The sequence below is a fragment of the Varanus komodoensis genome, unplaced genomic scaffold (assembly GCF_004798865.1).
Source record: "Varanus komodoensis strain SLA01 unplaced genomic scaffold, ASM479886v1 scaffold3, whole genome shotgun sequence".
NCBI classification, from domain to species: Eukaryota; Metazoa; Chordata; class Lepidosauria; order Squamata; family Varanidae; genus Varanus; species Varanus komodoensis.
The window spans coordinates 63,271,525-63,284,292 of NW_025335761.1; the positions used below are offsets into that span (position 1 = coordinate 63,271,525).

Below are 12,768 nucleotides of genomic sequence, written 5' to 3' on the forward strand. Positions count from 1 at the left end.
GGAGGGCATATATGGACGCAAGCGTTCCTTTAGATTACTAAATGTGGACTATAAAATTTTTGCCTCTATATTGGCAGAAAGGTTGAAGAAGTTTTTAATAGACTTTATTCATCCAGACCAAAATGATTTCCTGCCTAAAAGACAAATGAAGAACAACCTGAGGACTATCTTGGATATCCTAGAATACTACGAGACACACACGGAAAAATCAATGGCCCTACTGTTTTTGGATGCCCAGAAAGCCTTTGATAATGTTAATTGGCAATTCATGAAGCAACAGATGGACCAAATGGAGTTTGGGGGAAAATTCATGAATGCGATATCAAGCATCTAGCAAAGACAATTGGCCAGGATTTTAATCAATGGAGAACGTACAAGGGCTATAGAGATACAAAAGGGTACAAGGCAGGGATGCCCGCTGTCACCCCTGCTGTTCATCCGGACTTTAGAGGTCTTGAATAGAAATGTCAGGGATGACGAGAACATTAAAGGTACTAAAATTAGGATGAAAATTATAAATTGCAAGCATTCACAGATGATTTGGTTTTTATAACAGAGGAACCTTTTGTAACAATCCCTAAACTTTTACAACGGACTGAAGAATATGGTGAGGTTACGGGGATGAAAATAAATAAGGAAAAAACGAAACTTTTAGTTAAAAATCTTACGCAAGATCAGAAAAAAAAGACTCCAAGAACAAGTGGACTTGCAGATTGTCAAAAAGGTTAAATACTTGGGAATCTATCTTACAGCTAAATGCACAACTTTGAAAGAAGACAATTATGATAAATTATGGAAGGGCATTAAAGGTGATCTGGAAAAAAGGGCCAATTCGCAACTGCCTTTGACGGGAAGCATAGCACTTGTTAAAACGAACGTACTACCAAAACTTTTGTTTTTGTTCCAAATGATTCCCGTAAAAATTGATAAAATGTTTTTTGAGGATTTAAATTTTCAAATTTTGAGATTTACTTGGAGAAAAAAGAAAGCAAGGATTAAATTAAAAATGCTTCAGGAAACCAAAAAGAACGGGGGTTAGACTTGATGGCCTTCATGCCCCCTTCCACCTCTACTATTCTATGATTCTATGAAGAGGCGTTTGGAGAGGACCGAGGCGGAGCAAAGGTGCCCCGATGCTGAAACTCTTAGCCCCCATTAACTACCGGTCTAGAACAAGCACATGTCCCATTTGGCACCCGAGGGAGACGGAGGAAGCCCCTCTATGTTACGCAGGCAGGGATGGGAAGAGACGCTGCAGCTTTTGCCAAGGACAAGGCAAGCCCTCCCCAAGCACCGATCCCGCTCTCCCTCGGTGAGCGTGGCTGGTCAAAGACTGTGGCAACCGCCTGGCGCTCAGGCCCCGATTCACCCAGCTGGGGAGACTGAAGGGAAACAAGCCGGCCTGCCATCTTGCTCACGTCTGAGCGGAAAAAACCTTGCGACCCATTTTTCGCCCCCTTCAGAATGTTTTTATAGCACCTCTCCATTGGAAACCCTTGCTGAGCGTCACTGGATGAAAACAATGGGCGGGGAACAGATCCAGCTATGCAGTGTCTCCACGAGACGCATTCTGAAACAGCTGCGGAAAGCAGGATCTCTCCCGGTCCCTTCCCACACCGCTGCAGCGGACGCCGGTTTAGAGGCCAAGGACTTTTCTGGGCATTTAAACGCGAGGTTTAAATCCATTTGCCCCAAACCGGGCTGAGATGCGCACAGAAACCCTTACTCGGCCTCTCCTTTCTGCCCCCTCGGACAGAACCATGGTTTGCCGTGGGTAGGCCAACGCATCTCAGCAGGGTTTTAACGAGTGCTGTGCTTGTGGCTTGCACTGATGGGTTAATTTAACCTGCAGTTTTATATTTATTTTATTTATTTATTAAAACATTTTTATGCCGCCCCATTCGCCGAAGCCTCGGGGCGGCTTACAACATTGATAAAACAATAAGTTAAAATCCATATAAAATAATCTTAATTAAAACACTGATGTTTTATAATATTATACTGATGTTATTCTTTTCTTTTCCTTCCTACTTCGTGGAAGCCACTCAAGTGCTCACTGGGCAGAAGGACATTCTCCTTCTGATAATAACATTTATTTATTTATTTATTTATTTATTTTTCGATTTATATCCTGCCCTTTTCCTACAAAGGGCTCAAGGCAGCTTACATCATTCTCCTCCTCCATCTTATCCCCACAACAACAACCCTGTGAGGTAGGTTGGGCTGAGAGTCTGTGACTGGCCCAAAGTCACCCAGTTGGCTCCATGGCTGAGCGGGGACTCGAACCCAGATCGTCTGAGTCCCAGTCCCAGCTCTTAACCACTGCACCGCACTGGCTCTCCTCCCGTGTCTCCCTTTGACACAGCCCGCATCTGTCCAGATCGCGGGACTTCTCCCTTTGCTTGGGGAACATGGAATCAGTCCTCAAAAGGCCCAACTGCTCTTCCCACCCTTAACCGCACCCACAACACCACCCTGTCCCAGCCTCTGCCTCCAGCCCTCCATCCTCCTCTGTGGCTGTGGGAGCCATTCTTGAATTTGGTTGTCTCCAGTGGGTGAAAGCTGGATCATAAGGAAGTCTGAGTGCCGGAGGATTGAGGCCTTTGAATTGTGGTGCTGGAGGAGACTCCTGTGAGTCCCTTGGACCACAAGGCGATCAAACCGGTCAGTCCTAGAGGAGATCGACCCTGACTGCTCTTTAGAAGGCCAGATCCTGAAGATGAAACTCAAATACTTTGGCCACCTAATGAGAAGGAAGGACTCCCTGGAGGAGAGCCTGATGCTGGGAACAATAGACAGCAAAAGAAGGAGGGGACGGCAGAGGATGAGGGGGCTGGATGGAGTCACTGGGGCGGTGGGTGTGGGCTTGGGTGGACTCCAGGGGATGGTGGAGGACGGGAAGGCCTGGAGGAATGTTGTCCATGGGGTTACGATGGGTCGGGCACGACTTCGCGACTAAGCAAACAAAAACAAGATAGCAGAATTCCTAAGCCTGCCCCTGTTTGTGGGGTTGAGCTTAGGGTATCCTGATCAGAAGGGAAAACAACAGGGCTTTGATCTGATTTAGCTGGCGAAGACCCCACCTATCAGGGATGGCAAGCTCCCCTATTTAATTAGCAAACATCCAAGCAGGTGCAACCTTTCATCTGAGTGACATGTCATTTGCCTTTGCAAATAACTCCTGCTGAGAAGCATCCCGGGGAGGACGTGGGCGCATCCTCTCCTTGGGGCAAGCTGCAACCGCTCTGTCGTTCTGGCTCTTCCTGGGCATTCTGCCTTGATGTTTTGTCTTCTAGAGAACCACGTGGAGATGGGGAGAGGAGGTGGCTGGGACAGAGACAGGCACTGGCTTGGGTCCTCCCGATGAGGCTGCAAAGCCGATAGGATGCGCCCTTGATTTGTGTTCCCTTTCAAAGGTACTCTTTGGTCATTGGAAGGAAGCTACTGGGTTTCTTTTAGAGACTGGGGGCAATATTCTATTGGCAGCAGCAACACATTTTATAGCTGAGACGGAATTCCCCAGCTGGAGGTGTCTCATTATTAAGGGTGATTAAAATCTCTGGGAGTCAATTTCACAGATCCAAGCCTCAAAGTTAATAAAAATAAAATATTGTTGGGATAAGCCAAACCGATTCTGCCTTATCTGCAGCAGTGGCAGGTTAACCTTTGGGGTTTCTTTCACTTACGGGGTTTGGATTAGAGCACAATAATTGACAATTACTGCACTGAAATGGAAGAAGCCCAGAAATAAAACCCAGACTGTCTGAAAAGTACATTTTCTTCCATATTATGGGAACCTTCCCCAAACTGGGAAGCCAAGCATAGCAGGATTGGGAGCAGCCCAGTACGTCCATCGGTGAAAGACACATTACACACCAATTTTAATACGGAATGGAAGAAATAACTCGCCTTGGAACCTTGCAGGGGAAAAAGAGGAGAAACAACTTTCCTCTGCATTTGTCTGCGTCTCTCCCCACAAGTCTTCTCCACCTCGGTTTCTGCTCTCTGCACCACATCCCTGCAGCTCCCACCCCAAACGCACACACTGTGTGCCCCCACCTCTTCCCAAGCTCAGCTTAAAATCCATTTTCCTCCAGAAGCCCGTCCTTGACTCCTGGGCTCTCCTTCCCAGCAAAAAGGAAGCGTTCCCGTGCAATCTTATAGCTGTTTATTCAGAAGTAAGCCGCACTGAGGTCAGAGGGGCTGAGTCCAAGTCAAGGGAAAGAAGATTGAAGCCGGGGGGCACCGTGCACAGGGGTGACCCAAAACCCCTGAATGGGAACGCTGCAGGCATCCCATGCAGAATTTGGGGAGCCCGCGAGTGATCGTCGCTGCCCTGATCCTTCCCCTCTGGGCGCCTCGCTCCTTGCATTGGGCAGGAAAGAGGCTAGGGCATCCCCTGGGTATGTCATGACCCCCACGGCCTGGCCTCTTCCTCTCCCCCTGGATTGCCCTCCTTACCGGCTGGAGAGGCAGCAGAAACAGAGGCTGTCTCCAGGCCTTGGTATGAACCCTCCCCTCCCCCACTATTCAAGCTACTTCGGGGCTATTTTTACTCTGCAAACAATGCACAGACCTCGTTTCATATCCATGCCACTGAAGATATTTTTCTTAAACAAGCTCTCCCCAGCTGACCAGCCCATGCTTTTATTGGCATTCTCTGGTGTTTAAACTGTTCATTCTGAGCCTTGATCCGCCACCTTTTTCTGCTCACTGCTTGGGAATTTTAGAGGACCTAGAACTTTATATGAATCCTGTGAATAATTAAAATGCTATATATAGGGACTGCCTCTATAAATATGATCAGCAATATCCACAGACCAGAGCAAGCATTCAGTTTCCCTCCCACATTGACAGCCTTGGTAGTGACAACGTGCAAAATGCTCCCATTCGCGTTCTGGGCAACGGAAGATCGCAGAAGCGACACCTGGTGTTCAGGAATTTGCTCCACTTCCGTGCGCTCAGGTGCTCATGCAATGCACGGGGCACACGCGGGTGGAGAGGGGATCCCTCCTCAGCTCTCCCTCTCTCTTAGGCCCCACTGTTACCCCCCTGGGATTGGGGAAGGTACCCAGAGCGCAGCCTAGTCAAGTTCTCTGGGGCGCGTGCCAGGAGGTAACGGCAAGGGGGTGCTGGCAGGGTGCTTGGGCAGGCACATGCAACTAGGGTTGGGATGAACCCCTTTGGAAGCTGCCCTCCTGCATCCGTAGCCTTCCTCTCAACTGTACTCTCTGAACTAGACTACTGCAGTGCACTCCACGTGGGGCTGCCCTTGAAGACTGTTCGGAAGCTGCAGCAGCTTGTGCAAAATGCAGCCGCCAGGGACCCGCCGGTCTGATCACATAACTCCCATTCTGGCCCGCTGCACCAGCTGCCTATATGTTTCTGAGCCCAGCTCAAGGTGCTGGTTTTAACCTCTTAAGCCCCTGCATGGCTCAGGACCACAAGGCCTGATGGAACGCCTTTCCCTGAACACCACGACGCAGTTCCGGGGCCTGCCTCTGACTTGCTAGTGGCGACACTAGCTTGCTAGTAGGCTTGCTAGTGGCAACAAGGAGAAGGGCCTTTTTGGTGGTGACCAAAACGTCATGGAACCCGCCCCCCACTGAAGCCTGCCGGCTGCCAACCTCAGCGTCTTTTGAGCGCCAGGTTAAGATGGTCCTCAGCCAGAAGGCACTGAATTAGTTTCTCGTGGCTTTGCCGGCTGCTTCCACAGGTCTTAAGCTTTCCTTTGCTTGAGGCACTGTCATCTGTGCGTGCGTTTTAAATGTCTGCCTTGGCTATTGGGCAGCACAGAAGATAATTAAATACATGCGTAATAAAACGCTGGGGCGGGGGCAGCTGCAGCTCGACAGCAAAGCCTCCACGCTGCTTGGAGGAGGCTGCCGGAACCCCTCCTGACAGTGCCTGGGCTAAAGGGACCGGCACCCTGATTCCGTGCGTGTGCTTGGATGCACGCATGCACGCATGCACGCACGCACGCACGCACACAGCTTTCAAATCCCCGGTCCCCAGCTGCGGCCTCAGATGGGACGGTCCTGACTTCCAGCATGCGAGTGAAGACGGCTGCTTGGGGACCCCAACGGGGCAGGGCGCGGAAGGCGGAGGCGTGCACGAGGCGGCCCTTACCTCCGAGGGCGTGTTCGGTCATACTGAGGCACAGGGACTCCAGCCTGTTATTGATGTCCGGTTCTGTCGCGGGTACCTGGAACTCTGCGAGGAAAAGGCAGAATTAATGCGGCACCGATGCAGCCGTGGGCACAGCTTGCACCGACGGTGTGTTTCTGTGAGGCGGGGGCCGCGCCACTGGCCATGGCCTCTCTGTGCGGCCTACATCATCTTAGCTAGAGGGACGTCCAGCTGTGGCCGTTGCTTTCCCTGCCCACCCCCCTGAGACACGCGTATTCCTGGGGAATTTATTTGCCCGTGTTACACTCGCCAAGAGTTCTCTCCCTCGCCCCCTGGGACTGCGGCCAGATAATTTCGAGGCAAATGGAAAGTGGGGCCCATCGACCACCCAGAGGCAGTAAGTTTCCCGGCAAGGAAGATCTGCCCTTTCGGGAATGGTGGAGGCGCCAGATCAACACACCCGGGGGACGGGGGGGGGGGGGGACGAGGCTGGGGAGAAGCCAGAATGATATATCCGAATACACGATGCCCCCGTTTCACAGAAGCAGTCGATTCCCAGGTGAGCTCCTCCCTGCTGGAGGGGCCACGATCCCCAGTGGCCCCCTGCCAAGGAAAAGCCTTGGAAAAGGAAAGCAGACACGGGGCGGGGGGCATTGCTTCTCCGCAGCCATTTCCCGAACGGCGTTAAAAACCAGCCATGTGAAGCCAGCACCTTCAGAGATCTCAGGAGGGAACCCAGGGGCTGCCGCCCCCGTGAGTGCAGGGCGGCTGTCAAGTCTTCCCTGGGGGTCCTGCCAGGCTGCTCCCTGCGGGAGGGGAGAGCTTTGGCCCTCTGGCAAGTCTGCCCAGGTGCAGCCGTGCAGAGCAGCCCCCGCTCAAGCCAGGAGAGACACCTGTGCTGGGGGCTGCGTCGGATGTGGCTTCATGCAAGCAGGGCCACAGGAGGCCAAAGGGGCGAGAACCGAGCCCCAACCCGCTCCCGGAGTGGGGCAGGCGCTGGAACTGGCGGGAGGGGCTGCACGGCACCGTCCAGTGGGGACCGGAGCCCCGCGGTGGCTTCCTGGGATCGTTTTCGGAAGCGGCAGCGGCGGTCCTCCGGCGCCACAAACACGGCAGGCCTGGAAATCGGCCAAGCCGTTCCTGGCCCAAGCCGCCGTTGCCCGGCTCCCTTCCGACGCTACTCGACCGGAGCCGGGAGTGGGAGGAGCCGCCCGGAGCCGATCCCTCGGGAAGCCGGCTTGAAAGGAGCCTGGCAAACCGCAGCCGGGGAAGTGCCCAGGCCGTCCTTGCGGAGGCGGTCGCCCATCCCGGGCGGGGAGGCAGGCCTACCTGGCTGCTGGAACATGAGCATCGTCTGCGGGGAGCTGTGGACCGGCAGTGAGCGCGTCCGTTGCACCGAGGTGTGGCTGCGGCTGGGCATGCTGTTACTGCCTCCGGGGTTGGCAAACCAAAGGTTCTGCGGGCAGAAGCAAAGAGGCCCGTGCAGGGAAAGCGCTCCATGACGGCAGGGGAGGCAGGCAGGGGCGCCCCGGCTCCGCGCACGCCGGAACGTGATGCGCCACAGACCTCTGGGGCAGGGGCAGGTGCTGCGGCACACGCACGGAGGGTGCGCCCACAGGGTGGGGAAGGCGAGCGACCAGCCCGGTCCAGGGACCCTCAGGTGCGGCTCCCTGGGCAGACCCTCTCCAAAGCCGGGCTTGTCGGTGTGCGTGGCTTGGAACTTTTGTCCGCCGTGGAGGGATTTTATTTGCCAGCAGAGCTATCTCGGACTGGATGCAGGCGCAGCCCCAGCTGGAAAGCTCTGCTCCTGAGCGCCCAGGGCTAGGGCAAGGCAACCTGCAAACTTGATCCCGGGATCCCTGAAGGAACGCCTCCTCCCCTAGGTTCCCTCCCATCCCTTGAGGCCTGGAGCAGAGGCCCTGCTCCAGGGGCCCTCCTTGAAGGAGACTGGGGTGGAGGGCCTTCTCTGTGGTGGCACCCCAACTATGGAATATGCTCCCCAGAGAGGTTCGCCTGGCACCGACGTTATATTCTGTTCGACGCCAGGCAACCCCCCTTTTATTTTCCCGCTATTTTAATGTTTAATTGATTTTAGCTGGGGTTTTAGTACATTAATGGTCGGATGCTGTGCGGTTTGTTTTATTCTAAGTCGTCCTGAGATGTTTGTAGGGGATGGGATAGAAAAGCTTTTAATAAATAAATCAATAAATAAATCATAAACCCAGCCCTTGTCCTGGAAGGGGTTTGGTGTCACCCCATGAGGTCCTTTTGCGCTCCTCCTTGAGGACGGCCAGGAGGAGTCTGGAGGCTCTTGGCCAACGGCAGGGCACCATCTCCTCCAAAATGAAGGCTGTCCTTGGGGCTATTGACTATGGCCGAGAAAACAAGCCAGGGCAACTGTCTGAAGTCGGTTTCTTTCTCTAGCGCATAGAGAAATGTGCAAAGGCTCGAATGTCAAAAGGGACCACAGCTAGCTGGGAGCCAAGGATTTCAATCTCATCTTTATCGCCGCTCTGGAAAAAAAGAGGGAAGGAAGAAGCAGCGTGGCTCGGGGCGCCAAATCGGGATTTAGGACGCAGAGAAAACTAGGACGGTGTCCGGAAGAGAACTAGCAAGCCCCGATCCACATTACGGCTCTGCCTACACGAAGTCTCTGCTTAGACTCTGAAGCACCGCATGAGTTTTTGGACAGCCATGCCTCCCTCTGAAGAGTCTCCGCCCCCAGCACTGATTCATGGGATCTCTTTACGGTGCTACGGAGAGTGAAAACGGGGGTGGCTGCAGGGGTCTGGCTGACTCGGTCAAGATCTTCTCCCCGATCTAAGTGCAAAGTGTTTTAAACCTCCAGCTGAGGGAAAGCTGGATTTCCACCAAGAGGAACGGGATGGTGATACTGAAAGTCTTGGTAACCGGATGTTTAACTTGCCCTTCCTCATGGGGAAGAAAACCCCTTCCTACCCACCGACTGCGCCCTCCAGCGCTCCATCCTCCTCTGTAGCTGTGGGAGCCATTCTTGAGTTTGGTTGTCTCTAGCGGGTGAAAGCTGGACCATAAGGAAGGCTGAGCGCTGAAGGATCGAGGCCTTCGAATTGTGGTGCTGGAGGAGACTCCTGCGAGTCCCCTGGACCGCAAGGCGATCCAACCGGTCAGTCCTAGAGGAGATCAGTCCTGGCTGCTCTTTAGAAGGCCAGATCCTGAAGATGAAGCTCAAATATTTTGGCCACCTAATGGGAAGGAAGGACTCCCCGGAGAAGAGCCTGATGCTGGGAACAATAGATGGCAAAAGAAGAAGGGGATGGCCGAGGATGAGGGGGCTGGATGGGGTCACTGTGGGCCTGGGTGGACTCCAGGGGATGGTGGAGGACAGGAAGGCCTGGAGAGATGTTGTCCATGGGGTCGCGATGCGTTGGACGCGACTTCGCGACTAGCAAGAACAAGTGGATGACTCTCGGAAGTGGGAGGGACGCGTTTCACAGGGCATGTTCCCCCCCCCACGGACTGTTTAAGCAGAGCGGCAGTGCCTGCGAGCCCCCTGGCGGATCCAACGCTACTTGTTGCGTTGTGTGGACTTGCCACTCTCGGTTATGCAAGGGTCTGACCACGTGGCCTCACTCGTGGCCCAATTCTCTTGGCCTCAGCATCCACCAGAGGGAAGCACCCTCCAGGTTCTGTTCTGGCAGGGAGGATTGAACCCCAGCCTCTCAGGAAGAACATGGCCAGGAGGGGGCCAACCTGGCCACGTACAGTGGCCAAAGAAAACACTGCAAGGAGTTCGTTTCGCCCTTCCCTGCACAAAAGAACACCTTCAAGAGCTTCGAGAACTAGTGTCTGAGTTTTGCTCTTTCCTCCTCCCTCCCAGTCTTTTTTCCTTTTATGCTATGCCTGAGACTGCAAACTTAATGGCAGAGAGTTGTGATTATCATTCTTTGAAAGGTTTCTGGCTGAAGAGCAGGTGAAAATGGTGCAAACAAGCAAACAAAAGAAAGTTCCGTCCTTTAAAGAACTGTCCCGCACCTGCCAGGTACACACCTGTCTCCCTTGCTTCAGGATAGTGGGGTTGGCAGCTGCTGTGCGCTGGGCGGCTCCCAGAAGGCCACTGGGGCCCAGCAGGCCCAGCCGCGTGGTGGGGAGATTCCGGGAGGGGATCTGGAACTGGCGGGGGTTCCGCCGGCCCATCCCTGCACCGACAGATCCAGCTGCTGGTAACGAGTTCGACTGGCCAAACCCTCGGCTGGAAAACAAGACCAGACAAATCCGCTGAGCTCCGTGACTTGCGAAATCCGCCTCCTTCGGAATCGTGGCGCATTGTTACGGACCACTGGCAACTCGGAGCCAAAAAGCTTCTTCGGGGCCGCTGCTTGAAATGGAGGATCCCGTGAATTACCCCGCATTCAAAACAGGGCAATGAATGTCACAAAGGTTTGCTTTATGACTCAGTATCGTACCCCTTCTATAATAAACAGGCTATTCTTACGGATAGGAATCCAAAAGGGTTCAAAAGTCTGGAAATAAACTATGTTACAGGCCTCCTCTGCCGGCACCCCCGTTAACAGCTTCCACGGGGTTGTGGGTTCGGGTTGGGGGAATCTCCCCCACAGAGGAGGCTGCAGACGGAAAGGTTCCTTGGCCAAGGATTTCCTCCCGGCCCCCGGACGGCTCTGCCCCTCCGCGCAGCCAACTGGCCTTCCCTGACCTGGCGGGCCGGTAAAGCCGGGGCATCACTCGTCTCGCCCCCGGATGCGGCCCTTCCTGGGACTGCTTGAAGTCCGGAGCTGCCCCCCATCGCTTGACTGCCCCCACACGGCCCCCGGCACCCACGTGAGCCCCCACAGCGTCTTCCCTCCCCAGCAAGAAATCTGAAAGGCAAATCCCCAAACCTACGGTCTTTGCGGCCGATACCCCGAGAGCTCTAGGATGGATTTCCGCGGGAAAGACCTGAAGAGTTTTTGCACCTGTTGTTTCCATGACAACAGCCTTTTCTTCTGCGTCTCGGTAAATGCCTGCCCAAGACAGGGGGGTGGGGGGTGGGGGACAGAGAAACACGAGAAGCCAAATAAATTATGACAGTCCGGACCGAGGAACAAGTGATCCCAATAAAGAGGCGCTTGGAGAGGGATGAGGCATCCCGCTAAGGAAGGAAGATGGAGGGGGGAACAGCTCGTGGCTGCCGGCCAGAGCGCGCCCCACAGCCTCTCGACCCCCAAGCAACTACCCCCTGCAGGGAGAAAACCGGGCCCCGGGCACGCTCCTGCGTGCGGGTCGTGCCGAGGCCAACCGCAGGGAGAGCGCAGCCCTACTGCCTTCCCGAGGGGGCGACGGGGGGCGGGCACGGCCTCTCGGCAGCGCTTATGGTTCCTCCCGCAAGCAGACGGGCCGCGAGCTTGGCAGCACAAAGCTGCTTGGTCCTGCAGGGTGAAAAATTCAGAGGCAGCGGCGGGGCTCATGCTGCGGGTGGGCAGGCGCCGGCTGCGCCACCGAGGCACGGGGATTGTCCTTGCCGGGCAGGGCTTGGGGCGTCTTCTGAACCCGGCACGTTTGCAAGCCATCCTGCGACTCTAGGGCAAGCCCAGGGAGAGCGGTTCCCTTTGGGGGGTGGGTGTCCTGCATGAGCTAACAGAGCACCTTGCTGCCTCCCGTGAAAGAAATTAGGAGGGTGGGTACTCGGAGGGCTTTCTCTGCGGTGGCGCCTAAGTTATGGGGTCCACCTGGCGCCGTCGTTATTTGCTTTTCGGCGCCAGGCGAAGACCTTTTTATTTTATTTAAGCGGCATTTTAACTGTTAATATTATTTGATCTTATCTGGCCAGGGCGGCTTATTTTATATTGTATTTTTTGGATTTTAATGTTTATATTTATTGTAATTTATATTATAATTACTTTTATTTATTGTTGTAAGCCGCCCCGAGGCTTCGGCGAATGGGGCGGCATAAAAATGTTTTAATAAATAAATAAATAATCTCCGTTCCCTGCCCTCGTGGAGCTTTCCACAGCAGCCTCGAGTTGTGACGACACGTTTGGGAGACAACTGGGGATGGAGAAAGGGGGACGGGGTGACGGGAGGAGGGGAACAGGCTTGGCCCGGGGGCCAAGGTTTGGTCCCCGGGCCAATTCAGGTTTGGCCCAGACGGAGGGCTCCAAGCAAGTCTCGTCAGGAGCAATTAAGTACTAATTTTTCCAGAAAACCTGCAGATGTCTAGCCCAAATTCTGAGACGCTCTGGGGTCTGCGACTCGGGTTTCTTTATTCCTCTTCATGCAGACTTTGGATCCGCCAGTTCCCTCCGTGTTATGCAGGCATCCAGAGCGGCCTCTCGTCCTTAGAGTCTAATAAGGGAGTGTTTTGCTGCCCGGAAGTTTCCTGTTTGTCGCAACATGTGCCAGGCGTTTTCCTCAACTGCTTCTCAGAGGAGACCGTTGTGACTTTCTAATGATATTGGCCAGCAGATCTGGTGTGTCTTAAGTGCTCCTCGCGGAGATGCCGACGCTGCCATGTAATTAATTGCACATCTCGCAGCTTTGCTGGGTGGTCCGCCTGGCCGTTCATTTCCGCTTATGCGAAGCCGCTTGCCGGTCAAATTGGAAAGACCCGGGGCGTGGGGGGGGGGGGACCTCTGCTACAAGCCCTCTGGGGGAAGGTTGGGC

General features: G+C 54.3%; 1 protein-coding gene across 3 annotated transcripts in view; it reads right to left on the reverse strand.

The window, feature by feature from the left end:
- The window catches only part of SAMD4A (sterile alpha motif domain containing 4A), a 125,858-nt gene that overhangs the window by 11,863 nt on the left and 101,227 nt on the right, over positions 1-12,768 (reverse strand). For 2 of the 3 annotated variants that reach the window (XM_044436091.1, XM_044436093.1), the window contains exons 8-11: positions 11,011-11,129; positions 10,144-10,360; positions 7,459-7,585; positions 6,130-6,213 (exon numbers count right to left, since the gene is read on the reverse strand). In XM_044436091.1, coding sequence (XP_044292026.1) covers positions 6,130-6,213; positions 7,459-7,585; positions 10,144-10,360; positions 11,011-11,129 — 547 coding nt within the window. The remainder of the gene's footprint in view (positions 1-6,129; positions 6,214-7,458; positions 7,586-10,143; positions 10,361-11,010; positions 11,130-12,768) is intronic. The other variant, XM_044436092.1, reaches the window with a different exon arrangement.